This window comes from Panthera uncia, chromosome F1 (genome assembly GCF_023721935.1).
Source record: "Panthera uncia isolate 11264 chromosome F1, Puncia_PCG_1.0, whole genome shotgun sequence".
Taxonomy (NCBI): domain Eukaryota; kingdom Metazoa; phylum Chordata; class Mammalia; order Carnivora; family Felidae; genus Panthera; species Panthera uncia.
In genome coordinates, this window is record NC_064813.1 from 41,315,852 (window position 1) to 41,343,518 (window position 27,667).

General features: G+C 51.4%; 2 protein-coding genes across 4 annotated transcripts; both read right to left on the minus strand.

Annotated features, from left to right (window-relative positions):
- Positions 1-340: 340 nt before the first annotated feature.
- On the minus strand, positions 341-2,898 carry KISS1 (KiSS-1 metastasis suppressor). The gene is made up of 2 exons (XM_049634443.1): positions 2,658-2,898; positions 341-695 (listed from the first exon to the last, which is right to left on the minus strand). Exons 1-2 carry the CDS (start codon positions 2,758-2,760, stop codon positions 349-351), a joined length of 450 nt encoding a protein of 149 aa, XP_049490400.1. The 5' UTR covers positions 2,761-2,898; the 3' UTR covers positions 341-348.
- A 4,082-nt stretch (positions 2,899-6,980) lies between these two features.
- On the minus strand, positions 6,981-22,287 carry GOLT1A (golgi transport 1A). Of its 3 annotated transcripts, XM_049634446.1 has the most exons (5): positions 22,158-22,287; positions 11,349-11,440; positions 10,225-10,403; positions 7,967-8,030; positions 6,982-7,339 (listed from the first exon to the last, which is right to left on the minus strand). In XM_049634446.1, exons 1-5 carry the CDS (start codon positions 22,180-22,182, stop codon positions 7,301-7,303), a joined length of 399 nt encoding a protein of 132 aa, XP_049490403.1. In that variant the 5' UTR covers positions 22,183-22,287; the 3' UTR covers positions 6,982-7,300. The 3 variants fall into 3 exon arrangements, with proteins under 3 accessions (XP_049490401.1, XP_049490403.1, XP_049490402.1); XM_049634444.1 differs by lacking the exon at positions 22,158-22,287 and having other exon boundaries at positions 6,981-7,339; positions 11,349-11,597; XM_049634445.1 differs by lacking the exon at positions 22,158-22,287 and having other exon boundaries at positions 10,225-10,337; positions 11,349-11,583.
- Positions 22,288-27,667: the final 5,380 nt, after the last annotated feature.

Genomic DNA, 27,667 nt, shown 5'->3' on the forward strand with positions numbered 1-27,667 from the left:
TATTTTTAAAATTTTAAAATTTTTCAGCGATTCATCGTGTGTGTGTGTGTGTGTGTGTTTTAAGTAGTGATCTGCCCCAGACTGGGGAAAAACAATCTGGTTCTTCATATCTCTAGTTTGAAAAGCACTGAGCTTGATAAGACTAAAGTCATCTTAAAACCAGTAAAAATCCAATTGAGGAGCGAGGGAAAACTATCTAATCGGCGCTGCTTGCAAAAATCAGCCACAAATCACACTCAGGATGTTTGGGCAGCATTTCCTTTACTGTTTCAGGACAGAAGCTCCAGTCCCCCTCCCACTGCCCTACCCCCCACCCCCAGCTCAGATGCCTAGTCTGGGATTTGAAATTCATGCCCCCGCCCCCATCCCGCACCTGGCGCTCAGCCAAGCGCAGCGCCCCCCGCGGACGCTTCCGGGAGGCGCGGTCTGCCGCTTCCCGTAGCGCAGGCCGAAGGAGTTCCAGTTGTAGGCGGACAGGTCCTTCTCCCGCTGAACCAGCACCGCGCCCCGCGGGGCGGGGATCAGGCGGCTGCGGGGGGCGCACAGGCCTGGCCGCTGGGGCCCCGAGGCACTCTCGGGAGGAGGGCACAGCGAGGCCCCCCGCGCGTTGGGCTGGGCCCCGGCGGGCTTTCTCTCCGCGCATCGCGGGCTCTGCTCCCACGGGGCCAGGAGGGCCTGGGATCCGAGCCGCTGGCCTAGGGCAGAACCACAGGGAGAGGTTGAGGTGAGGCCAGGAGAGAAGGCTTTGGACCACCTGCTCCCACCCCTAGCCTGTGCTTCCCTCTCGTAGTTCCTGGTCCCTTTCGTTCCTGGACCTCTAGGAAGCCCAGAGCCCAATGCAGACCATCTTAGCCGCCCCCCCCCCCCCCCCCCCGGGGGTTAGGTCACTGGCTCCTCTTTCAACATAGCTTTGGTTTCAAATGGTTGCCAGAATGATCTTAAATGTCTTTTGTATTAAATCACTTCCTTTTCGGAAGCAAACAGGGTAGAGCTTGGAAATAAGCCTGCAGTATTTGTTGGACACTCAAGTTGGGCATTTCTTGGCTCACTGCCTGGCCCTCTGTCCTGTCTCTGTCTCAGGCTCCCCCACTGGACTGAGCTCCTTGGGGCGGGTGGGAGCCATGTTCGTTCAGTTGTCTCTCTGTGTGCTTGAAACAGCGATCTGCGCCTGCACGTAGTAGGGCTTCAAATGCTTGTTAAATATATAAGAGCAAATGAAAAGTCTGTAGTTAACAAAAACACGGGTAGAGCTAAGACCACTGTGCCCCACACCTCTTCCCCAGTTAGTGTGACCCCCTAATAAGCTGCATAAGGGCTCAGTGAAGAATGAGAAATTATCTGGGTCACCTTCACCTGCTCACCCCTGCCTCCCCAGATATAATCTCTTCCCTTCACACTGAGGGCTAACAAGGCTAATTAGGAAGGCACTTCACATGCAAGGCTTGTTAAATTCACTGTAATTTTTGGCAGTAAAATAGTGCAACTAGCTCTGAGTAGACAGGAACCCCAGCCAATTGTGGCACGAGATTAGTGGAAATGAGGCCTGGTGTGTGAGTGGGTGTGTTGAGGGGGGGGTAGTTGGCTTTGAGCCCTGCTCCTCAATGCCTTGGCATACTTGGGAGGAGAGGAGTGTGGGCGTGGTTCAGAGTTAATGCTAATCTTCCTAGAAGGCCCCTCCCGCCTTGCTTAGGGCCTGGCTGAGGCAGGGAGGGATGATGGCTTTCTTCCCAGTGACACCCATCATCCCTGCAGTAGGATTACTGCTCAGGCTACTGTGTGTGGCCTCACTTAGAGCCACTTGCCAAAAAGAGTCAACAGGTCAACGTCCCTGGGGGGGAAGCAGTGAGGTTATTCTCTGGGGGAGCCTCCCTCACCCAGAAAGAACACGTGGATCCCAGGAGAGAAGACACGGTTGGCCAAGGGCACCCGGGCCATCTTCTCTTTGCTCTGGGATATCTTATGGGCGCAGTGGTATCACACGTGTACAGGGGATGCTCCAAGTTCCATGGCTAGAGAACTACCACAGGCCGGAGAGGCCAAGCCGCATCTCATGTGCCCAGGAAACTGACCACCAAGCAGCGTTAAACCCACTACTCCTGTTCCAGGGACTAGCTCGTGCCGCTCAGAGGCCCGCTCTTGGCAGTTCCTGCACCTGCAGGGCTGTTGCAGCATTTGATTGACTTCCGGGGGTTTCTTTGCCTCTTTGGGCCTCCGTTTCTCCAGCTAATCAGTTGCACAGTGAACTCATAAGGTTGACAGATATTAACGATCTGTCCTTTTGCTTAGGTCTTTTTTTTCCCCCCCCAAATTCCCCATACAGGGTCTGAGATCACTGATCAGAAAAGCTTGCATAGTACATTCCTTCCCAATGGATCTGCTCAGACAGGTGGTTGGCATCGAGCAGAGAGGAGCTCAGTGGTTGACCCGGGTCAGCCTTCAGATGCCCGTAACAGCAGTAAGACATCCCTTGCTTGCAAGATTGATGCGGCCCCTAAATGAATGGCATGTGCTAGTCTTAGATTCTCATTAGAGGCAGCGTTTAAGTCACATTGATAGACTAGCCTTAATCTGAGAACCATGGTAACTCTTACTTTATGACAACTCATGTGCACCCCCGTCCCCGCCCTGCCCCGCCCTTCTTCCCAGACCACGCATACCTGTAGATAGAGGATTCTCCATGGGTGCCACCTTTTCAAATGTCTCCCTGAAGGAGGTGGCACAGAGGAAAAGCATCAGCTGCCAAGAAACCAGCGAGTTCATCCTGGTGAGAAGACAGGACCTGGCAGCGCCCTGAGGCTGAGATAGAAGGAAGGAGGGGAGACTAAGTCAGGCGCAGGGCATGGGCAGGGTGCTGCCCAGTGTGAAGAGGAAAGCCCTGGAGGCTGGGGGGGGGGCGTGTGTGGCACCCAGGAGGGAGGGGTGAAGCGAAGCAGGGCAAGGAGTTTCACTGAGTGGAGGGCACTGAGGTCCAGACATCCTCTGGAGCCTGGGAGCTCCCTGCCGGGTTCTGCAGAAACCCTCCACTTCCTGGGCCCAACTCTCCCGTTAGACTGCAACTTCCCGAACCGGGCCCAGTTCCCTCCTGCTGCAGCAGAGACTTTCTTCTTTTCCTTTTCCAAGAAGAAAAGTAAGAAAGAGGCAATCATCTCATTATCTCTCATAACCCTTCGCAGACCTGAGGACTGTCATTAAATTGTCTTATTGCCTGTAATACAGGGAAGAGAAAAAACTTTCCCTGATGTATCAGGTCAGTGCCACCTTTTTCTAGTCTTTGTGGGCTCCAAGAGGATATGCACTCAATTGACCTCGTGGTTTCGGCTGCTGGGGTGGGGGCTGCGTACCCTGACCCACACTTCACCCCCTTTGCCTTTACCCTCTCAGCCTCCCACCCCCACCCCAGCTCTTGCAGCCCCCAAGTTGAATTTCTGTTTGAAAAAGTCATGGGGGGGGGAGGGGCGCCTGGGTGGCTCAGTTGATTAAACATCCAACTCTTGGTTTCAGCTCAAGTCATGATCTTATGGTTTGTGAGATTGAGCCCTGCATTGATGCAGCTTGGAGCCTGCTTGGGATTCTGTCTCCCTATCTCTCTGCCCCTCCCCTGCTTGTGCTCTCTTTCTCAAAATAAATACTCATTAAAAAAAAAAAAAAGTCATCAGCACTTTGGTATTGTCCAACAAGCATGATTAAAGACAAACTAATGGGGAGGCAGGTCAAAGGGATGGACAAAAATGTGTCCACTGGAGCCGCTGTGGTTCAGGGGGGCAAGTGGGAGGGGCAGGGCTATCACTGGCGCCCATCAGCTGCTAAAGAATGGTTGCTTAGCATCCTCTACCCCTTTGTTCTTGCCCCCACCCCCATCCCCCACCCTGCAGCCTCCAGGATCTGGACACGGGGCAGATAGGAAGACTCCTGAAAGGGGATCAAGAACACTCAAACCTGAGGCGCCTGGGTGGCTCAGTTGAGTGTCCAATTTCGGCTCAGGTCATGATCTCGCAGTTCATGAATTTGAGCCCTGTGTCGGGCTCTGTGCTGACAGTTCAGAGCCTGGAGCCTGCTTCTGATTCTGTGTCTCCCCGTCTCTCTGCCCCTTCCCTGCTCATGCTCTGTCTCTTTCAAAAATAAATAAACATTAAAAGAAAACACATTCAAACCTGGCTCCAGCTCTGCCCCCCCCCCTGTGGGATGTAAGTCACCCCCATTTCAGGACCATTTTGCCTCTCTGTGAAGTAAGAGCATTGCATCAGACTGGACACCAACTGTCCCCTCAGATAGTCGCTTTTCCTTGCAGACTTTGATGCTGTGACACTGTGAAATCCAGACAAGTTTTCTGCACCTGCTTTAAGCCCTGGGTGGGTATGGAGGAGAGGCAGGATCAGTTCATTAGAGCAGTGTCAACCATTTCTTTTGTGGCTTCAGACCATGGATGCACACAGCCCAGGTTAGTTCAGAGATCATTCCTGAACTAGGTGCTGTGCTAGGTGCTAGGAGTGCACAGGTGTGCTAAGACACAGGGTGCTTGTTCCCAGCTCCTCCCCCAAGAACCTAGCTCAAGAAGTTGAGTCGTCTTAGCTGACCACTTCAAAATAACACCAGAAATGACAGGCTGGCGGCATGTGGGTACCCAGGGAGCTGTGGGGGCTTATCCTGGATGGGGGGCAGGTGGGTTTGCCACAGGGGGTGGCGCCACGGCTGTTTCTGAGCGCTGGTCAGCTGCGTGAATACAGGATTAAGGAAGGCATTTCCATCAGGGGGCGCTGGAGCTGGCCAGCAGGGGCCGGGCGTGGAGGGGACCACAGGTCCTCGACAGAGCTTCCCTGGAGAGACAGACTGTCTGTGGTGAGGCTGGAGAAGGGGCACGGGGCGGGGGCCTTCATCCCAGTGTAGGCTGAGCCCGAGGGGGGAATGCGTGTGTGTTGCATTTCAGATGAAGCATTCCGGCTGCTATGCGCAGGCAGTGTGGTGAGTGGGGAAGGTGAGGGGTGGGCAGGCGTGTGGTTAGAAGGCTAGTGTACCTTCTTCCAAGCTCCTGGCACCCCGTAGCGCCTCCTCCCCATTATAGATACCACCGTGGCAGGCGAGCATGCCCACGTACCCCCCCCCCCCACCACAGGGGTTTTGAGCCCCCCCCCCCCCCCCCCCCCCCCCCCCCCAGGCAGCACAGGGGCATTGAACATAGTAGAGTTGAATTGTTTGGAAAAGAACCATCAGCTTTCACAGGGCCTGGAGAGGTTGACCTGCTGTAGGCAATTTCTGTGCCCCCACCACAGGCTATGTACCTAATCAGTAAAAGATTCCAGGTGTGGTGGGAAAGCTTTTGAAGTGAGGTGGCTTCCTTCCTGGGGTGACCCCCGGTTCTTGGTGCAGGTGGCTAGCAGGGTGCAAAGGGGCTCTTGGGTTAGGCTTGTACTTGCCACCCGGAAGTTGGGAGAGCTGCTCAGAGGAGACCTGTGGAGCCCATGAGCCCCGAGGGCTTCCCTAGCTCCCTCCAAAAGCTCCCGTGGCCTCTCATCCCAGCCAGAACTCTCTCACTGTTCCTATTCCTTCCACTGTAAGGGATCCCCAAGGTCCTGGTTTCATAAATTTGAGTCAGGGTATTCACTGACTAATCCCAGAATAATCTGGCCAACCTGATAATCAGGAAAGATCAGCATCCCCTTTGCCTGTCTGGGCTACAACTGTCGTTCTTGGAACTAAATTCCTGTTCCCACCTCTGGAGCCTCCCTGGGGCTGGGCAGACCCCTCTCCACGTGTGGATGCCCCCGGGCACCTACCTTGGCTCTGTCCGGCCGGGTGGCAGCTCCGTGGGTCTCCAGGTGCTTCTTGGGTTGATGAACACGCACAGAGAGGGGAGCTGGGCTCCAGGGCTCACCCTCATCAGTGCCCTGATCGCGTCCCTTTTATAAAGCCTGGGGTGACGTCTCGTCTCCAGGCATAGGCCCACCTCTGCCTCCTCCCCGCCCTCAGACCCCTCAGAGAGTACAGCGTTTGCTGTCTCCCACTGCCTGGCTCTCAGCACTGAAAGCAGCCTCTTTGTCCCCCTCCAGAAGCCCTCCAAGGCTGGCTTTCTGATTCCCACTCTTCCTTCCATCCTCCTCACCCCCTACACCTCAGACCCACTCAGCTGGAGACCCATTATGCCCCAAATGACATGGAAATGGACTATGTGAGGGGGAGGGGGGGGACCCTGCCCTCTAGACAGGAAGTACAAGCACACCCAGTGTGAAGGAGCAGGAGAAAGGGGGCGGAAGAGAGAAACTCTAGAAGGTGAGCATACCTGGGAAGTGCCAAGGGAATCCAGACGGGTGATTTGCAGGTACAGCATCTGAAGATGCTGCTCGTGGGCTCCCCTCCACACCTCGCCATCCCATGGCTTTGTAATCGCCGTGTTTGGAGGCAGCGACAGGGCTCCCTTTTGCACCCTGAGCATCTACTCCAGTGCTTGGTGTAGACACAGGGGGCCCTCATGGATATTTACTAGATGTATGCATTTACATCTATGTAGATGCATTTACATCTACATCTATGTATGCAAATGCATCTATGTATTTACTAGATGTATGCATTGCAAGGGACTCTGGTCTCCATCCTGGGCCTGCAAGAACGCTCTTTACCCTTGGCCGAGGGGCTCCCCAGGACAGAGAACATCCCTTCTATCAGGCTTGGGCTCTCTGAAGGCAGGGGCTATGTCTCCGCCCTCAGACGAGAAGCTCTCTGAGCCCAAGTGTTACCTGGAGGGTGTGCCATGCAGGCAGCCGCCTAATTAATGGTTGAGTAGCATTTCCCACCAGCATGCAGGCTGATACCCATCACTGGTCTAATGCCTACTGCTAACAGGGGTTTACAGACATATTATCTCACTCATTAGGGCCATTAACCACAAGGATAAAAATGATAGGCTACGAGAGCAGGCCTGCCCCTCGCTCAGTAGAATGCTGTATGTGTCGGCCTGCCCTGAGTCAGGGACTGGACTTGACAGGCTAGAGACAGTGACTCTGAGTCTCAGACACACTCACAGCCTGGGGATTTAATCTTCGCTCTCCTCCCATAAATACAGGGCAGGATGTAATACCAGCCCCAGTCTGACCGCGGTGGGGCCCCGGATCTCTGTCCGCAGCCATGTCAACAGCCTTTTGAGTTGACTTGGAATCTGAGGTCAGTCATTCAACTCTGTTCTTCCTTCTGGACTTGGAGAGGGCTGGGGATGATGGGGAGATGAGTCACTGCAGGGTGGAGGCAGCCCCCACTTCCTTTCCAGCCCCCTCAACCAATGATCCAAGTTCAAGGAGCTCGTCTCTGCTGTTCAGACCATTGAGCTGGTGCCTTGAAGCCTCCGGAACAGCTGTGGGAGCCAAGAATCATTACTTCAGACAAAGAGTGAGCAGCACACTCCATATCTAGGTTATTGTGGAGCGGGCCTTGAGAGCTGGGCCTTGAGTACAGATCGGGAGAGGGGGTCACGGGGATGAGCCAGCTGGCTCTAGGGCCTCCCTAAGCTTCTCAGCTCCTGTTCTGTCAGAAAATATGCTTTAGAGAAAGGGAGGGGCAGGGGCTGGGGACCGCTGCCCCCTGCGTGCCTCCAGGAGAGGACAGGATCAGCCACCAGCTTCTGTTGTCACTGGCTGTCACACATCCTCTCCATGCCTGGGGCCCAGACTCAGCCAGCTCCCCAGAAATCTCTGGCACTTTCTGGCTGGGTCACCTAGACTCTCTGAATCTGTTTCTTTGGCTCTAATAAGGAGCTATGAATAGCCACTTGCCTCAATACCTATGCCTTAGGCACAATGCTCCCGGGTGCCCTCTCCTCATCTGCTCTTGTCAAATGGAGACGGTGTGGGGACAGGGAGAGGAGTTGAGGGGAAAGGGGCTTGAGGGGAGACGGGAAGGCTCCATTGCACTGGGGCAGCAGTCTCACCAGGGCCCCTCGCCCCAAGGCATCATCACCAAGCCACATGCATAATCTACTTACCGCACTCAGGAAGGGGATGTCAGAGGCATTGCCCAGGAAGCCAAAGACGACAGGAAAAAAGCCCCTAGGAGCAGAGGTGGGGGGAGGGGTCAGCGATGGCCTGGGGTGAGATCCACCCAAAGGCTCCAGCTTTGGTTCCCCAGAAAGCGGGCCCTTGGGCACTGGGGGCAGGCTTGGTTCTGCACCCCCTGGGTTTGGGGAGGCAACCATGTGAAGTGGTTAAGAATAAAGGGGCTGGGGTCAGGCTTCTTGGGTTCAAATCTGGGCTCTGCCACTTGCTCGTGCTGTATAAACTTGGGGCAAATTCCTCAACTTCTCTGAATCTCAGTTCCCAGCTGTAAATGAGGTTAATAATAGTATCTACACCATAGGGCCTTCCGCAAAGAAATGTTCAAGAAGTGTTTGTTTGGGGGCACCTGGGCGGCTTGGTTGTTTAAGCGTCTGGTGCGGGTTGCGATCTCACGGTCGGTGAGTTTGAGCCCCGTGTTGGGCTCTGCGCTGAGAAAGCGCGAAGCCTGCTTGCGATTCTCTCCCTCCCATTAAAAATTTTTTTTTAAGAAAAGAAGCGTTTGTATCGTTGTTACTGTCTTCTCCTCCCTGGACTGGGTGGGTGCTGCCTGCTTCAGATTTCCTGGGCCCCTGCATGGGTAGCTGCTGGCGGCCGTGCTCATGGGTGTTTTCCCTGGTGCCTCGGCGTGGTGCCCACGCATGGAGCCACCCTTTGCCCTTGGCCTCCCCACTCTTGTCAAACACACCCTGGCAAGGTCTGGCTGGGCACATGTGCACCATCGTTCAAAGGGCTTGGAAACACTGAGGTTGGCGTGGGGGGGGAGCCCTGTGTGTGTGGAGAGGCGAGGGGGTTAGACATTTGAATGCTGGCTGAGCTATTTCCTCTCCCGGGGCCTCATTTCCCCGCGGCTCACCGATACCTCTGACGTCCCTTAGAGCTCTGATTTTGGTTTTCTCGCCCCCCCCAATGCTGTCGCAAGGGGTCTTTGTCAAGGTTTATGTTTGGTTGGAGCTACTGAATCTGCAGTGGCCCCGCTCACCCTTCTAATCCCTCAATAAATGGTCACTGTCGTCAGAATTTTTCTTCTCGACTAGGTTGCGAGGTCCTCGGGAAGTTTCTCCCTGTTGAGTGCCACATCCCCCCACCTAGCTCTGTATTTGGCACGCAGTAGGTACTTTTTGTGTTTTTGACTATTTGAATAAGTGGCTGTTTGAATAGTGACATGTCTGGATGTTAAACAAGTGGGTGGCAGAGCGCGTGTGAGAAAATTTAGTTTCTCGAAGCCACATTATATGATGTCTAGGAGGTCTGGGCCATTCAGGCTAATCAAAGTGTTTTCAAGGCTGCACTGGGCAAACGGAGGGCTTTATGAGAAGTCGGGGTCCTGGCCCCGGCTCCTTCCGGTGAGTGCATAAGCCATGCTTCTTCCAGCCCGTCTTCATCCCACCACTGTCCTCCAGTGTCCCAGAGACAATAGGCACCCTCCCTCTCTAGCCCCACCTTCCCGACATCCTTTCCTTTCTTCTCCTTAAGCACCCCCCAGTCTCCTCTTAAAGCTTGCCTGTCCCCACGGCCTGTCTCAGGACAGGCCCTCCCTGCCCTGCACACCTCCCTGGCCTTGGCAGTGGCCACACATCTTCGCTGACTTCCACCCCACCTTTCAGCAGGCCAGGCTGACACTGGACAGGCCGAAGGACATGAGGCCAGCAGCCAGGGATGCCTGGATCAAGTCCAGATCCTCTGCATACTTTGTGTGAGACCTCCGGCGGGTGGGGGGAGGGGGGGGCAGCCTCTCAGATCTGGTTTCCTCATCTGCAGAGAGCAATCCTGCAGTGGGTTGTAAAGACGATAAAGTGAGGTGACGACTGTGAATGTGCTAGGGGCATATGAAGGGCCAGGCAAATGCTAGTTCACTGCCCCTCCTCCCTGCTGGATTCTTCAAGTTGAAGGCAGGCCCTGTGTCTCCTCCTTAAGGGCAGGCCTAGGGCCGGGCACACAGCAGGTGCTCAATGTTTGCAGGTGGATGGGCCAATCCCTCCAATTTGTCCTTCGTCCTACGGTTGGAGGGAACTTCCAAGTGCCTGCCTGATGCCCATCTGCCTTTTCAGTCCTTCTGTGGCTCCCATCCGCGGGATAGCATCCCTGTGTCTGCATACCCTGTCGGTCGTGCTGGCCAAACCTGGCAGGGTGATCTCAGCTGCTCAGCGGCCCTGGTGGGCTCATCCAGGGGAAAGAGACCCGCACTCACTTGAAGAGGCTAAGGAATCCATAGGTTTCCAGGAACATGCCCAGAAGGGGCCAGCGCAGGAGCACAATGACCACACCCCCCAGGAAGAAGCTGGTCCCTTTGAGCTTGTGCCTCTGGAAGAAGAAGGAAAAGGTCTTCCTCAGGCCGATGATGAGCAAGAGGCCAGTCAGGAATAGCAGCTGCGGGGGAGGGAGGGAGAGAAGCATGAGAGCCAACACACCAACACCCCCCGCCCCCCACCAACGGGGAGTCGGGGGCCAGGCCTGGGGCAGGACTTGCTGCCTCTTCAGGAAGAGTTCTGTTAGGAGCAGAACGGCCCCGAGACAGGAGGATGGACAAGGAGGACTTTGAAGGTCTCCATCCGTTCACCCAATTCAACCCAACTTCTTGGCTCCCAATCACTTTTTCATATATGACTTTATTTCTTGTCACACCAACACTTCCCGGGGAAGACGGCATAGACAGAGTCTCTCCATTTTACGGAGGTGAACACTGAGGCAGCCATACCTAGCCATAGCCAGCCATCAGGGCTCCACTGTCTGGCCCCGTCACTATCTTCAGCTTGGCTCCTAATGGTCCCTTAGGAGTGCCCAGGTGTCCATCAGATTTAACTCTCTGGCTTTCTTCCAGCATGTTCCATGCCTTTCCTCCCCTTCCTCATACCTTTTCTCTTGCTGTTCCTTCTGCCTCCACACCCATTGCCTTTCCAAATTCCTTTTCGTCCCTCTCCAGCTGGATATGCTTTCTTCCTCCAGACATCTTGTTCTAGATTAAGTGTACTTATCTTATTGCGACTTTATGGCTGCCCCTGCCTTCCTTCCCAGTCACGGACGTTCACGTTATGTCCCTATCCCTAGACAGGGGCGTTCCACTGGCAGGGACAGCAGCCCATTCATCTTGGTACCTGCAGGGCCTCACCCAGAGCTTTGGCATGAGAATCCACATCCTCGGATTCTCCGTGCCCAGCAGGCCTCGCTGCCCACCCCCGGCCACCCTCACCGGCCCAGGCTTGATGGTGCAGACCCCTGGATGGGCACAATCTGAATGCACTTGGGGCCCATCTTCCTGGCAATTGAGACCTCAGGTAGGTTGGTGGCGGAGGGTACGCAGGCTTGGGGACTCACGTTTCCGAAGGCCAGGAGCACCGAATCAAAGTACAGGAGTATTCCAAAGAGGATGAAGAAGATTCCGAAGCCGGTGGTGCCCACACCAATTTCTGCAATGGGCAAGGAGGATGGGGTGGGATGGGCTCTGGGGAGCAGGTTGGGATGCTGGAAGTCTCCCCCACTGCTACTGGACGGTGGGGGATGGGGCGGCTCCATTTCCACCCAGGAATCTCAGCTTCCGTGCTCACGGGGAATGATGGGACGGGAAGGGAAAGGAAGGGCAGGCACGGGTTTATGTTTCGCCCCTGCACACTCCTGATCCGTTCCGTGCGCTGTGGCATTCTGTCCTCACCATGGGTCTGTGAGGCGGCTAGTGCTACCCTCGCTGCCTTTTGTATTTTCAGCTTCCCCTTGTTTACAAATGCTACATTGTCGGGGCGCCTGGGTGGCTCAGTCGGTTGAGTGTCCGACTTCAGCTCAGGTCACGATCTCGTGGTCTGTGAGTTCTAGCCCCGCGTCGGGCTCTGGGCTGATGGCTCAGAGCCTGGAGCCTGCTTCCGATTCTGTGTCTCCTTCTCTCTCTGCCCCTCCCCTGTTCATGCTCTGTCTCTCTCTGTCTCAAAAATAAATAAACGTTAAAAAAAAAAAAATTAAAAAAAAATAAAAAAACAAATGCTACATTGTCTACACGATGGTCAGGGTTAGTTGGGTCCCTCCGGTCCTGTCCTCCTGCAGCCGGGAGCTGCTGATGCCCAACGCACACCCAGGCAGAAGGGCACCACTGACCACTCACCACCACCAGCCCCGAAAAGCTTAGAACCGCCTGGCTGTCCTGCTCGATTTCTCAAGAGGCCTGCCCTCCTGGATTATTCTTCACACTGTCTGCTTCCTCCTCTAACTGCCCCATCCGCAGCTTTCAGGTGGCGACCTCTCATACTTAATTGGAAAAATAGAAGAATGTGCTCAGTGCTCACCTGGGAGTCTGCAACCTGGCCAACACCTGCTGCCCCACTCTGCACCCTCCCTCCTGCCACAGCACCTTGGGTGGCCCACCACACGCCCCTCAGCTTCCTCTAGCGTCAGTCCCGCGACTGGGCAGTTCTGTGCCAGGTTCTGGACCCACACCGCCAGCACCCCACCCCGGTTTGCAGTGTGTGTTTTTGCTTTGTGTCCCAGGGCAACCTTTGAAGCTGCAGGCGTTTGCTGAGGGCCAGTGAGCACAGCACAGAAGGGCAGGATATTAAGGCGCCCCTTGTTTGGTCAAGGGGCTACATCTCTGACATTTTGATATATCTTCCAGATCGCTCCCCTCAGTAGGAGTTGTCACAAGAGCAGGATATGAAGTTCCCCTTTTCCCGAAACCCTCTCCAGCCCACAGAATTGTTCATTTTACTTATCTCTGCCACTCTGAGAGTCCACCAGTGACCATTCACTGTGCGGCTTCATTTCTAAATGGAATTAAACTGTCATTTTCAAAGGTGATGAAATACACATACAATTCAGCATCTTCGCCATTTCTACGCACACGCCCAGGGGCGTGAAGTACCTTCACCGTGTTCTGCAACGGTCACCGCCAGCCACCTCCCGGGCTTTCCATCTGTCACAACTGAAACTGTCTCCATTGAACACTAACTCCCCGTTCTCCAGTCCCTCTCAGCCCCCGGCAACCTCCACTCTATTTTCTAGTTCTGGGAGTCTAACTAGGTGGCCTCTATGGGAAGTCATACAGGGTTTTCACATGACTGGCTTATTTCACTTGGCATAATGGCCTCAAGGTTCATTCAGGCTGCAGCCCTCGTTGGAATGTCCCTCTTGTTTAAGGCTGAGTGGTAGTTCATTGTATGGATGTAACAGGTTGTTTACTCATCTGTGGGTGGAACTTGGGTGGTTTCCACCTTTTGGCTACTGGGAATAATGGTGGTGTGACCATGGGTGAACAAAGATCTCTTTGAGACTCTGCCTCCATTTCTTCTGGGGTATATACCCAGCAGTGGATTTATAGATGATACTAGATGATAGGGTAGTTCTGTTTGTAAGGTTTTGAGGGAGCGCCACACTGTTTTCCACAGCAGCTGCATTTGACATTCCCAGTACGAGGGTCCAAGGGTTCCAATTGCTATGCATCCTCACCAACACTTGTTATTTTCTGTTTTGTTTTGTTTTGTCTTCTTTTTGATAACATCCATCTTAATGAGTGGGAGGTGGTATCTCGTTGTGGTTTGGTTGGCATTTTCCTGACGATCGGTGATCGTGAACATCTTTTCTTTTTTAAACGAATTAATTTTTGAGAGGCAGAGAGAGAGAGAGAGAGAGAGAGAGAGAGAGAGAGAGAATGATCAGGAGCAGGGTAGAGTGAGAGGGAGAGAGAATCCCAAGCAGGTTCCGTGCTGTCAGCACGGAGCCTGGCACGGGGCTCAAACTCACCAACCGTGAGATCATGACCTGAGCTGGAATCAAGAGTCAGACGCCTAACTGACCGAGCTGCCCAGGCGCCCCTTGAACATCTTTTCATGTGCTTGTTGGCCGTTTGTAGATCTTCTTTAGAGAAATGTCCATCCAGGTCCTTTGCCCATTTTAACAGGTTGGAGTTGTTGTTGTTGTTGTTGTTGTTGAGTTGTAGGAGTTCTTTATATATGCTGGATATTAACCCCTCATCAGACATATGGTTTGCAAATATTTCTCCCATAGGAGAAATCACTCTGTTGATTGTGTCCTTTGATGCAGGGAAGTTTTCAATCTTGATACACTCCAATTTAACTACTTTTTCCTTCGTTGCCTATATTTTTGGTATTATATCCAAGAAATCATTGTCAATTTCAGTGTCGTGAAGCATTTCTCCTAAGTTTTCTTTAAGGGCTTTATAGTTTTAGCCCTTACTTTGAGTTAAGATAAACTTTGAGTTAATTCTTGCAGATGGTATAAAGTACAGGTTCAACTTCATTCTTTTTGCACATGGATGTCCAGTTTGCCCAACATCGTTTGTTGAAAAGACTGTCATTTCCTCACTGAATGGTCTTGTCACCCTTGCTGAAAATCACTTGACCTCTGTACCTGGGTTTACTTCTGGGCTCTCTGTTCTATCCCTTTGGTTTATGTGTCCGTTTCTATGCTAGTCCCACACTGTTCTGATCACTGTAGCTTTCTAAAAGTTTTGAAACCAGGAAGTGTGAGACCTCCAATTCTGTTCTTTTTAAAGATTGCTTTCGCTATTTGAGATCCCTGAAGGTTCCACATGCATTTTAGGATGGATTTTTCTGTTTCCACAAAAAACGTCATTGGGATTTTGATAGAGATCACACTGAATCTGTAGACTGCTTTGGGCAGTATTGACATCTTAACAATATTAAATCCTCCAACCCATAAACAGAAGATGTCTATTTATTTGTGCCTTCAAACTTCATCAGCAACACTCAGTATTTTTCAGTAAGACTTTTGCCTCCTTGGTTAAGTTTGTTCCTAAGTATTTATTCTTTTTAAAAAAAATTCTTAAGTGTTTATTTATTTTGGAAGGAGGGAGAGAGGGAGGGCGGGAGGGAAAGGGGGAGAGAGATAATGTGAGCAGGGAAGGGGCAGAGAGAGAGGGAGACACAGAATCTGAACCAGGCTCCAGGCTCTGAGCCATAAGCACAGAGCCCAACAAGGGTCTTGAACCCATGAACCACGCGATCATGACCTGCTGAAGTTGGATGCTTAACCGACTGAGCCACCTAGGCGCCCTGTAATTTTCTTCTATTTGATGGTATTATAAATGGAACCACTTTGCTTCCTTTGAAAAAATTACTGGTGATGTGACACTTCAAGTTTACACTGTAGTTCTGCGACATACTTTATCTATTTCATATATTTAGAATGCCTTCTTTTCTTTTTATTGTAAATTATGTGGCAGATGGGGATATGGCAAGACTGTCTTTCTTAACGACAACATGTGTAACTTTATTTAAAATGGCTTCATTTTTAGGAGCACCTGCCTGGCTCAGGTGGGAAGGGCATAGAACTCTTGATCCTGGGGTCGTGAGTTTGAGCCCCAAGTTGGGTATAGAGGTTACTGAAAAAATAAACTTTAAAAAATGGCTTAATTTTTTAGAAATTGAAGGTGGCTTAATTTTTTAAAAGTGTATTTATTTTGAGAGAGAGAGGGCATGCACATGTGCAAGTGGGGGAGGGGAGAGAAAGAGAGAAAGAGAGAGAGAGAGAGAGAGAGAGAGAGAGAGAATTCCAAGCAGGCTCTGTGCTGTCAGCACAGAACCTGATGTGGGGCTCGAACCCACAGACCGTGAAATCATGACTTGAGCCGAAATCAAGAGCTGGACGCTTAACTGGCTGAGCCACCCAGGTGTCCCTTAATTTTTTTTTTAAAGAAACATAAAGGTAATTTTTAAAGGGAAAAATTTTACTGGACTTGCTAACTAACATCTTAGAATGGGTCCCTATAATACCTATGAAATTTGCATTACTGCCATAGTTTTAGAGATAGTTATAAAATGTTGTTAAAAGTCTGTTATAAAATGTTGTTAAGAGTCTGGTTGTTTCGAGGCAGAACTGTAAAAACAAAACAAAAACAAAGTCTTTGAGACTAGACTTATTGGCTACGTTCTGTTTACAAGGGAAAGAAAATCAAACAACGCTATCATCATCAGGTCATTTTTCATAATCTGTTACCATAGTGAACTTAAGAGGAGTAGGGTCAGGTTCAGTATAGAAATAAGGCCAAAGAACTTCTTTAAAAGAATCATTAAACATAGAGATAAGAGGAGGGATGTCTGGCCGGCTCCGTGAGTAGAGCATGTGACTCTTGATCTCGGGGTTGTGAGTTTGAGCCCCACGTTGGGGGCAGAGATTACTTTAAAATACAAACGAGACCAAAACCTCATTTAACTCACGGTACAGAAAAAAATGCCAGTCTCACTGGGTCTCCCATTTGGCAGAGCTGGATTTTGTGAGGACCCAAGGCAACATCCTCTCTCTCGACACATCCAGCCAGCTGCCCAGAATGCATCTCCTACTAGCGGCCGATTCCTTCCGTTTCTGACAAACCTCGGTGACGTATAGGCACTTGTCTCCTACCATTAAAATGTCATTGATTCCAATTCTGATGATACACCCTTCCCTTCCATCTCCTTTAGTAGATGTTTTTGTATAGAAATGGTGTGAATATCTTACTGGGTTTTCATTTTGTTGTGTTAAAATATCCGTATGTCCATCCTGCAAACACTTAAGAAGACCCTCTCACTCACTTTGCAGACACAGCATAAGTTTCTTGAATTCACACTATGTTCTCCCTGCTCCTGCAACAATGATTTACTGGCCTGGAGAGTTATCACTTTTCCAACTTGTTCCATGTCTTTCCTCAAGAGCTGGTACAGGCAAGCGAGGTGGCCGAGGGGGCGGGAGATGGGGCATGTCACCGGGAGTGACAGAAGTACCTGCAGCCAACGTCCCCATGAGCCACACAGATGGGGCAGCGCTCCCCCTGCTGGAGACCAGCCAGAGTTGATGTTTCTTCAATCACTTGATTTAGGTGGTGTCAAATCAAGCGGGCCCCCCCACCCCCACCCACTACAAAGTTACTCTCCAGCCCCCCACCCCGACCCTGCCAGGATGCCCTCCTCACCCTGCCCTGGTGGCACCCTCTCCCTCCCAGCTGACAGCTTTAAGACTAAATCAGGACTAGGAATAGGAAGGAGGGAAACGAGAAGAGAAAGAGCCTTTCTTCACTTTCAAAATTAACCAACAGTGATACCTAGTGAAAACTGCTAACACTCATGACCACCCTGGGCCAGGCACAGTCTAAGCACTTCACCCATATTCACTCACTCACTCACATATATTCACACGCATTCACTCATTCATTCATTTTCGTCGCTGCCTATGAAGTGGGTTATGTAGGAAACCCTACTGCGCTGTTGGCCCCACGTCACAAACAGAATAGAAACGCGGAGAGGCTGAGTCACTTGCCCAGCAGTACGCAGCCAGTAGCGGGCAGAACCAATGTCTGCCCCCAGTCGTCTGGCTCTAGAAGATGTGCCTTTAACCACCCCGTCCGGTCCGCTTCTGCCCCCAGACCCCTCCACAGGAGTGGCTCTTGCTCCGGCCATCCATGATGTCCCTGTTCCCAGATCCGACAGCCATCCATCCAGGCGGGTGTCGGCCCTCATCTGTCAGTGGTTGGCCGCTCCCTTCTCAAAACACCCTCCCTTGGCTTCCGTGACACCTGTTCTCGCTTCTCATCCTGCTGTTCCGACCACTCCGTCCCAGTCTCCTTTGCCAGCTCCTCCTTCTCTCTCTTCCTCTTGGGGTTTCAGTTGCTCGGGGCTTCAGCCCGAGCTCGCTTCGCTTTTCATTCTATTTCACATGCATGCCCACGTCTTTAAATATCACTTGTGTGCTGACAGCATCGATATTTCTCTTTCCGGCCCATGCCTCTCTTTGAGCTGCCAAACTCATACCCAGCTGCCGGCTTGGCATCCCAGCTTGGCGCTCTCCCTCCAGGGCCTCTGGAACTCCACAGGTCCAGGCGGAGCTACAGGGCTTCCTTCCTTGGTTTTCCCCAAATGAATAAAAATGTCCCCCCCCCCCCCCGCCCCAGCCAGCAGCTTGAGGCAGAAGCCCGAGAGCCATGCCAAGACTCCCTCACTGCTCTCGCCATCCCTCCTGTTCGGCCCACAGCTAAGTTTTACTGCTTCTTCTTGCCTAAGCTATCTTGAAGGGGGTGCCTTTCCCTCCACCTTTACCGCTAAATTCCAAGCCACCATCATCTCTTTCCTGGACTCCTACAACACTCTCCAGTTTGTCCCCTACTTCAGTCCCCCGCTTCTCGGCCCTTCCCCACACAGCACTCAGGGGCCTTAGAAAGCATACAGCCCAATCATATTAGTGCACCGCTCGGGACCCTTCGTGGCTTCCCACCGGGCTTAGGCTACAAGTGTCCCCTGAGCCACACCTTGGCTTACAGGCTCTGCATGGTGCGGTCTCCACTTGCCTGTTCATCTTCCTCCTGCCACCATCCCCCTTGCCTATCGTACTCTAACCACATTACCCTTCCTCCCTTGCTCCCTCTCCCTCCTTCTTCCCTCCCTTCCTTCCTCTCTTCTTTCCTTCCTTCCTCCCTCCCTTTCTTCTTTTCCTCCCTCCCCCCTCCTTCTTCTCTTCTTCCCTTCCTCCCTCCCCCCTCCTTCTTCCCTTCCTTCCTTCCTCCCCCCCTCCCTCCCTTCTTTCCTTTCTTCCTCCTTTTCTTCCTTCTCCCCTCCCTTCCTCCCTCCCTGACCCCTCCTTCTTCCATTTGTCTCTTCTTCTTTCCCTTCCTTCTTCCCTCTCTTCCTTCCTTCCTTCCTTCCTTCCTTCCTTCCTTCCCTCCTTCCCTCCTTCCCTCCTTCCCTTTTCATCACTGTGTCTCTGAGCCTTCCTTCCTCAAGGCCTTTGTATATAGGCTTCCTCCCACATTATCTGCCTAAGGCATACACATCCTTTAAGTCTTAAGGTTCCGGAGGGAAACCTGGTCCACTCACCATTACCTGACCTAAATCTGGTTCCCTCATCTCTCTCTCTCTCTCATTGCGGACTTCCCACACTTTGGTTTAATAAAATGTTGGCTTGCCACCAGACTCAGGGGTCAGCTCCCTTCTCTATTTTTATTCCCTAAGTCAGCAGTTCTCAACCCAAGGGATGGACGGGCAGGAATGATTTTGTTCCCCAGGGGACATTTGGCAATGTCTGCACACATTTTTCAGGGTCACAGATGGGAGGAGGACATACCAGCAGCAAGGACAGACCCGCACGACAAAGAATTGTCCTGCCCCCAAATGTCAGTAGTGGGGAAGCTGAGAAACTGTGCCCTAGGAGACCTCATGCACTCGTGGTCTTAAATACCGTCTATATGCTGGCAACTCCCAAATGTCTCTAACTCGGCGCTCAACCTTGAACTCCAGACTCCTATACCTGACTGCCTGTTTGACAGCTTACCTGGATGTCTACTAACACAGCAAACCCGACATGTCCAAAACCCAAATCGACCCACCTAATCGCTCAGGCTGAAAATACTGGTGGGATTCTCGACTTCTTTCTCTCATGCCCACATCAAGCCCACCAGCAAATCCTTCCAGCAGTTTCCTCAAAGCTGACCCAGCCTTGACCACTTTCCACCACTTCACTGCCACCACCCTCATGGCTTCACCATCTCTCACCTCGGAATTGTCCCCCTGTGGCTGACCGCACACCTCCACAGTCTGTTTGCAATCCGGCACCCGGAGCGATCTTTTAAAAATGTACATAAATTATACACTGGAGTATTACTCGGCAATCAAAAAAGAAGGAAATCGTGCCATTTGCAACCACGTGGCTGGAACTAGAGGGTATTACCCGAAGCAAAATTAGTCAGAGGCAGACAAATATCACACGACTTCACTCATAGGAGGAATTTAAGAGACAAAACAGATGAACATAAGGGAAGGGAAGCAAAAATCATATAAAAACAAGGAGGGGGACAAAACAGAAGAGACTCTTAAATATGGAGAACAAACAAGGGCTTGTGGGGGGGGGGATGGGCTAAATGGGTAAAGGGCACTAAGGAATCTACTCCTGAAATCATTGTTGCACGGTATGCTAATTTGGATGTAAATTAAAAATATAAAATTAAGATAAATTTACACAAATTGGGGTGCCTGGGTGGCTCAGCTGGTTAAGCATCCAACTTCGGCTCAGGTCATGATCTTGCCGTTAGTGGGTTTGGGCCCCGCGTCCGTCTCTGTGCTGACAGCTCGGAGCCTGGAGCCTGCCTCAGATTCTGTGTCTCCCTCTCTCTCTGCCCCTCCTCTGCTCACACTCTGTCTGTCTCTCTCTCAAAAATAAATAAACATTTAAAAAAAATTTTTTTAAAGGGTGACTGGGTGGCTCAGTCGGTTGAACGACTTCGGCTCAGGTCATGATCTCACGGTTCGTGGGTTCGAGCCCTACGTCAGGCTCTATGCTGAACGCTTGTTCAGAGCCTGGAGCCTGCTTTGGATTCTGTGTCTCCTCTCTCTGCCCCTCCCCCACTCACACTCTGTCTCACTGTCTCTCAAAAATAAATAACTGTAAACAATTTTTTTTAAATAATAAAAATAATAAAAATGTCCATAAATTGGGGTACCTGGGTAGCTCAATCGGTTGAGCGACCGACTTCGGCTCAGGTCATGATCTCTCGGTTTGTGAGTTTGAGCCCTGCATAGGGCTGGACTCTGTGCTGACAACTCAGAGCCTAGAGCCTGCTTCAGATTCTGTGTCTCCGTCTCCCTCTGCCCCTTCCCAGCTGGCACTCTTTCTCAAAAATAAGTAAATCTTTAAAAAAAACCTTAAAAAAATAAAAATGTACCTATATCATATCACTCACTCCTTTGTACAAAACCCTCCAGTCATTTCACATCGTGTAGAGATAAAACCAAACTTCTTACACAGCTTCAAAGCTGACCTCATTGTTCGGTGACCTCCCAGACCTAAACTCCTCCCACCCTCCCCTTTACTCACTTTGCTGCAGCCACACCACACACTAAGTATGCTAATGCCTCAGGGCCTTTGCACGGGCTATTCCCTCTCCTGGAAAAATTTCCCCTCCAGATCATTGCATAGCTTTGCTTCCTTGCTTCTCTGTATAAAAGGAAGCCTTCCCTAACCACGCTATACAATGCAGTAACCCCTCCTACCTCACTCTCCCTAGCCTCCCTACTCTATTTTATTTTTGTCCAGAGGACCCATCACCATCTGACATACGACATACTTATTTCTTGATCTGTTAATTCCCTGTTTCCCCACCCTAGCTTGCAAGCAGGAAAAGGTCTGTTCCATTTCAGTATACTATTGTATACTCTATGCCCAACACAATGCTTGGCACAGAGTGGGGACGAATTTGTTCAGTGAATGAATATTATCTCCAGTTCACAGATGAGATCCTGGGCTCAGAGGCTTTAAATCACAGTTCTTCCTGCCCCTCCCACACCTGTGGACTATCTCCCTTCCCTCTCCCTGCAAAGGAAGAGAAGGATATTTAGGAGTGGGGCACCTGGGTGGCTCAGTCGGTTAAGCTTGGGATTTCAGCTCAGGTCGTGATCTTGTGATTTGTGAGTTCAAGCCTCACGTGGGGCTGTCAGCACAGAGTCCGTTTTGGATCCTCTGTTCCCCTCTCTCCCTGCCCCTCCTCCACTCATTCTCTCTGTCTCGAAATAAATAAACTTAAAAACAACCATATTTAGGAGTGATGGTATGGTAATTTGGGGACAGGCGTGGAGTTTAGTTTTTGGTAAGAAGAAACCCAAGGTGGAGTGCCTGGCTGGCTCAGTCTGTGGAGCGGGCGACTCTTGATCTCGGGGTCATGAGTTCGAGCCCCACGTTTGGTAGAGTTGACTTCAAAAAATTAAAAAAAGAGAATCATGAAATTTAGAAGAAGAAGAAGCGTGCCAAGACCACAGGAGACGCTGAGAGTTTGTGGGGAAAATGTCTGAATGGGCAGAGGCCTCCTGAGTCCCCCTTGGCGGCATCCCGGGTCTAAGAACCATGATGGGAAAGGGAACAGCACGGGGAGGTGAACTTGCCGCCCCCCCCCTCCCCCAGGCACCAACCTCTGGCTACGCGGGGGTCCTGAGCAACCCTCCCCCACGGGGAGGCAGAGGAGCCACACCCGGTCCTGGCCCCGCTGCCCGGAGGATGCCAGCACAGCACCTGCCGGCCTCCGGCTCCAGAGGTCGCCTTGTCTGCTGCCCTGAGAGAGATCCTGGCTGGGAGGGGCGGCGTCTCCCTCCGCCCCAGGCTGGATCCTCCCTTCCAGCCCAGCCCCCTCCACGGCACCAGCCCCCCACTCACTCTGCCATTCGGTGATGGAGATCATGCCGCAGGCTGCCTGGGGGGCCTTCCGGGTCGAAGCTGCCAAGGGGAGAGGAGCAGGGAGGACCGCGCTTGTGCGTGCTCCAGGCAAGCTGACCCTTGGGAAATTGTGAAACGGGCCTCTGGTAAATCATTAACTCCCTCCGCTCTCCAAACCCCACCTCTCCCCCATCCCCACCCAAACGGCTGCTTAAAGTCGCAGGCTCCCTTCTCCTGGATCTTCCCAGAGGACACCAGCCCTGGGCACACGCTCCGCCCACCTGGCGAAGGCAACGCCCACCTGGCCCCGCCAACGCCCCCCACTCCCGCGCCCTGAGGCTGAGTGTAACTGCTTCCAAGTCCTCCGCAGAACTCAGACTGTAGAGTGGACTGGGATCTCGGGCTCCCCGGGTTCCTTGCCTGGCTTGGTGGGGGTGTGGCAAGAGTTGGAATCCGCGTTTCTCTTCGGAAAAGTATTCAATTCATCGTGCCTGTGAAGTCCGCTTGCTTGGCGCTAGTACCCATGCTAGACGCTAGGGGGCGGCAAGCCACTGGGTAAAACCTGTTGCCGGCAGTCTCTGGGCGAGCCGGGTTGGGTTACAGCAAGGGCAAAAACGCCTCAGAGGAGTTAGACACAAAAGGCTTCGACCTCCTTTTCCCCAGCGGTGTCCAGCGTCGGACAGTGAGGTTGAGCCAGGGAGGATGAAAGATGAATTTGGGCTTGGGGTAGGGCTGGACGATTTCAGAAGCCTAGTTCTGAAAGTCCACCCACCAGCTGTGTAGACATGGGTCATCCTTCCCTCCCTCTGTGGGCCTGTAAAAAGAGGGGCAGATAGTTCTTAACATCCTTTCTGCCACCGTAGAGCCGTGGCTCTCAACCCATGAGCCAGCATCCCCTTTGTAATGTCCCCTCTATACTGAAATGAAGTTCATAGACGATATGAGCAATCTACACACATCATTTTTAAAAACACAAATAAAACTATGTAAAGAAGGGAAAAATCATAGTAAAGCACGGTGTCTCTCAATATATTAATGTTCAGGCAAGATTTAATGAAGCCATAAGTGAAACAGGCAGATTGCTTGCACCTACTTATAATAAATACACTTAAATTTAAGAGAAATAGAAGACCAGAGAGTCATTATATACAAAACAAAATAAAAATAAAAACACCCTCTCCACCCACAAGAAAATGAGAGAGTAGTAGGAAATGAACAAAAGAATAAAACCCGTTAGGTAAATTACAACAAATGGAGTGTACTTACATATAAAAAGAGAAAGAGGGAAATAGCCTTAATTGAAAGAGGGATAACGTAGCAAAGCAGAGTGGAGACAATGAGGAGGCGCGACGTGAATGCAAATGAACCGGGTCTTCTGTGTGTATTGTTAAAATAGCTCCCGGTGCTCTGGCGGGAACGGAGTAAGCGCGGGCATGTCACAGACACACAGATCTCTGTCTTGAAATGCTGTCGCACGTTGAGGGAGAATTCAGTCTAGAATTTGGGCCTTGGAGGTCATGTATTTCCAATAGGCAATGGGGAATGGAGGCTAGATTGGAAAGGGACTTGGGGATACAAGTGCCTGAGGACAATTGCATGTGGGCCCCCGGGACAGGGGCGGGGAAAGCTAGAGAAAAAAACAGCATCCCCAAACATTACCACACCGAATCCATACAACTTAGGTGTCCATCCTGAGGCTGCAAAAACTTAAAAAATCTAAAGAATGACAATCCTATGAAATAATCTCTAAAAACATTTATTAAGGCGATCTAATGAGATCTCCTGCATTTCAGGTATCTTTGCTGTAATGGTTGGTTCTCTCAGATCTCCTCCGTTAGATGTTTGCAGTCGGTCTGTGCTTGCTCAGTAAGACCCTACTTGGAACCATCTTCAACCACGGAAACAGTACTTGAATGTTCCACTGCATTGTGGGGACAATGTATGCGGTAGTTTAACTCAATTTTTAAACCATGTCTTTATTCCATTTAAGTTTCTTCTCCATTAAGACCATCTCGTAACTTACCGAGTTATTCATGAAACTGACTTAAAAAAAACTTAGAAGCTTATACTTCGTACTATTATGAATTGCCGTATGACCAACTTATATTAGAAGTGGGTTTAGGTCGGTTGTACATTTTAAAGTCCTGCAGGGTAGAAGACAGTTAACTGTTTTTGGAGATCTGCCCGGTACCTTGCAGCCACTACAAGCTCCCCGCAAATTTCCAAAATTTCCACTAGGGGGCGCGATCACCCCCATGGAAACAACTGGTAGGTTAAGAGCTTCCGCTCTGAAGTCAGAGTGTGCCTCCTGGGCTTCCTCCTAGCCTCGTGCGTGAGACCTTGGCAACTTGATTTACCCTTTCTGGGCCTCAGCGTCTTGGGTGAGAGTTGTACCTGTCCCCTAGAGTTAGAACGCGGACTGGTGAGTAAGTGCGTGGGGAGTGCACGGAACCGGAACCGGGTACCGGTTCACAGTAAACACTTGATGAGCCATTGTTCTTACTCTTCCAGTATAGTTATGACCATTGCTCTTGTTATTAATATTACTAGTGTTGGTATACTATTAAATGCTGTTATTGAAAGACTTCTCTCAAATGTGGTGCTTAACTGCTCGCACAGGTGTATAAAATAGCAGTTAGGAATATTCTCCACACACCCCGCCTCCTTCCCGCCACCATGGGGCTCGCCTGTGAGCTTGGAAGAACGGGACAGTCCTCAAACTGGGCCCTCCCGGCCTGGTTCCCTGATGGCACCGCTGGGTACAGGTGTTGGGCCTGGACGGGCTGGTCCACAGCCCACACTCCCAGAGAGGAGCCCCTTCTTTTAAAAAGAATTTTTTTTTAACGTGTATTCATTGTTGAGAGAGAGAGACAGAGTGTGAGCGGGGGAGGGGCAGAGAGAGAGGGAGACACAGACTCGGAAGCAGGTTCCAGGCTCTGAGCTGTCAGCACAGAGCGCGACGCGGAGCTTGAATTCACAGACCACAAAATCAAGACATGAGCTGAAGTCCGACGTTTAACCGACTGAGCCACCCAGGTGCCCCTTCTTAGGAGCACCCCCCAGGGAGGAGGTTGTGGGCCCTGGAAGGCTGGAGCTGGAGGAATAGAGGTGGGGAGGGGAGGGACATCTCAAAGGGCTGGACAGCAGGGGCCCTGGTGATGTCTTTGTCGAAGGCAGTGGAGGTAGCAAAGTGGGAGAACGTGGGAGAACGTCTTTGGGAGACGTTCTCTTTCTTCCCCAGGGGTCTACATCACGTCACCACTGCCTCCTCACATTTGTAGATGAATTTGAGTTTTCAGAGTGGTTGTCATTCGTGTTCCCGTTTGACTTTCTCTAGAGCTCCGTAAAATGGTGGTTGATATCCCCATTTCATGGACCAGGAAACTGAGACTCAGGAACTGTGGTGACTTGTCCAAACTTCGGCAGGGCCAGGAGCAGGGCCAGGAGGCAGTGGAGGCTCAGGGATGAGGGGGCTGTGGAGTGGGCCTCGTTCCCTGGCCACAGAGGCAGGATCCGAAGACTGGTTGCCTGCCTGAGCCCATCATGCCTCTCTCCAAGAATAATACATGACCACGACGTTCCAGAGCAGCACTCTTTGGAGGGCATTCTGCTAGGTGCGTTTTCACTTACATTTCCTGACTACCACCCCCGTTTCCAACCCCAGCCTAGCTTGATTAGAAGGCTGATCTGGGCCGGGAGTTGGAGCAGGCAGAGATCCATGGGCATCGTTCTTTTCTTTTCTTTTCTTTTTTTTTTTCCCCCCCATGGGCATCGTTCTTGGACAGGAACCAGCCCATTTGTGGAGACAGCAACACCCAGCCATGTCCTGTGCTCTCCTGTCCCACACCTCTTCTCCAAGCCTCCAGCTCTGGCCCCAAGGGAACTGCAGACAGACACAGGCCCTGGAGAGCTGCAAGTTCTCCAGGGCACCTCCTCCAGCTCCAGTGGCTTTTGTCTTGAGTCTGCTTCGATCCCAGTTCTCCCGGCTTCACAAAGGACCACAGGGCGTCTAGCTCTCCTGGGGATGTGACAAAACCCCCAAATATACTCCTATTATTTGTTAAACACACACATGCTCTCTGCTAGCTCTTTAGGAAGGAGAACAGGTGTCCAGAGTTTGAAATCAGCCCTTAGAACCAGACTAAAGCAAAATCAGGAATTGAAAGAGGCCTGCCTTCCCCTTTCTTCTTTCTCAAAGTTCTTCTCTACCTTGAACCATTAATGCCTCCACCTCTCCGGAGACATCCTGCAGGGGCCCAGCTGAGGCCTGCCACTCTCCTGGGCTCACTCTTTCTACTCTCCACCGCATAGAATTCACAGGGCTTCTTGACTATTACTCAAGATTTCAAATTGAGAAGCTCTGATAAAGTCCTTCACGCTGAGGATCCATAGCTGATAATCACTGAGTACCTGCCAAAGGTCATAAACCCAAAGCACTGAGGCCGGATGAGTATAATTTGGGGTGGCTTTTCTGATACCCCTCCCCAAATCATATACCTTGTTGTCCCCTCAAGCAGAAGTACAGGGCATTGTGTAGTAATTGAGAACACCTAAGAATTTTCTCCTGTAGTTCTGTCATTCTCAGAGACGAGTCAAGGGAAGTCTCTAGGATCTGAACACTGATCTAATTAATGTTTGTTACCCAGGACCTTGCTTGGGACACGTCTTGATTCGGGGCTACCCGGACAGAAGAGATGACCGCGGTGGCAGCATACCACGGACCCAGCTTTGCTTTTAGCCACAGGGAAGGCTCCACCCCAGACCCTCTCCCCTTTTCTGCCAAGCTCGTAAGCTGCCAGGAACCGCGAGGCCAGCCACAGGCAGTCACAGAGTGAGAGAAACACACAGCACGTGTACAAACCATTCATTTTATTTCCTGTATTGGGTTTATACAAACTTGCAAGATACAAATGCAGGGCTCACTGGGATTCTTCAGTACCTAGATCTAGAAAGAATGCTGCGGGGCAGGGGAAGCGAACATTCACGCTCAGTCAGGAGGCCCCTCCCCGGGGAGGGGCTTGTTGGCTAGAATGATGCTAAAGCAGCTGCTACAGATGTTTGGTCCCCAACAGAGATGCCCTCTGTTTATCTAACTTTAACTTTTCTTCTAAGGTCACTTTTATACTAAATAAAGACACTGAGATCATACATTTCCTTGTATGGTTTATTGTCTAATGCTAGCAAATCAAATTGGCCCCAGTATGTGCATAAATAGATATATGTATATATACGTGTATTTCATATTTTCCTTAGTTTTAAGAGCTGCCAGGTGGGGGGTGCCTACAGGGGAAAGGAATTGATTCCGTCTTGCTATTCTCAGCCCTGCCCCAAGACCATGCCTCTCCCCAAGGCAGGAGAGCAAGTATGCACAGCTTGCGACCTCAGAAAATCTTTAAAGTGACAGTAGCGGTATTTGATTACAGCCTCTTGGTTATTGATCAGGAAGGTAATGTGCTAATTGGGAAGGCCCTAGAGTAGTAACCAGGGCTGTCTCCCGGGGGGTCACTTAG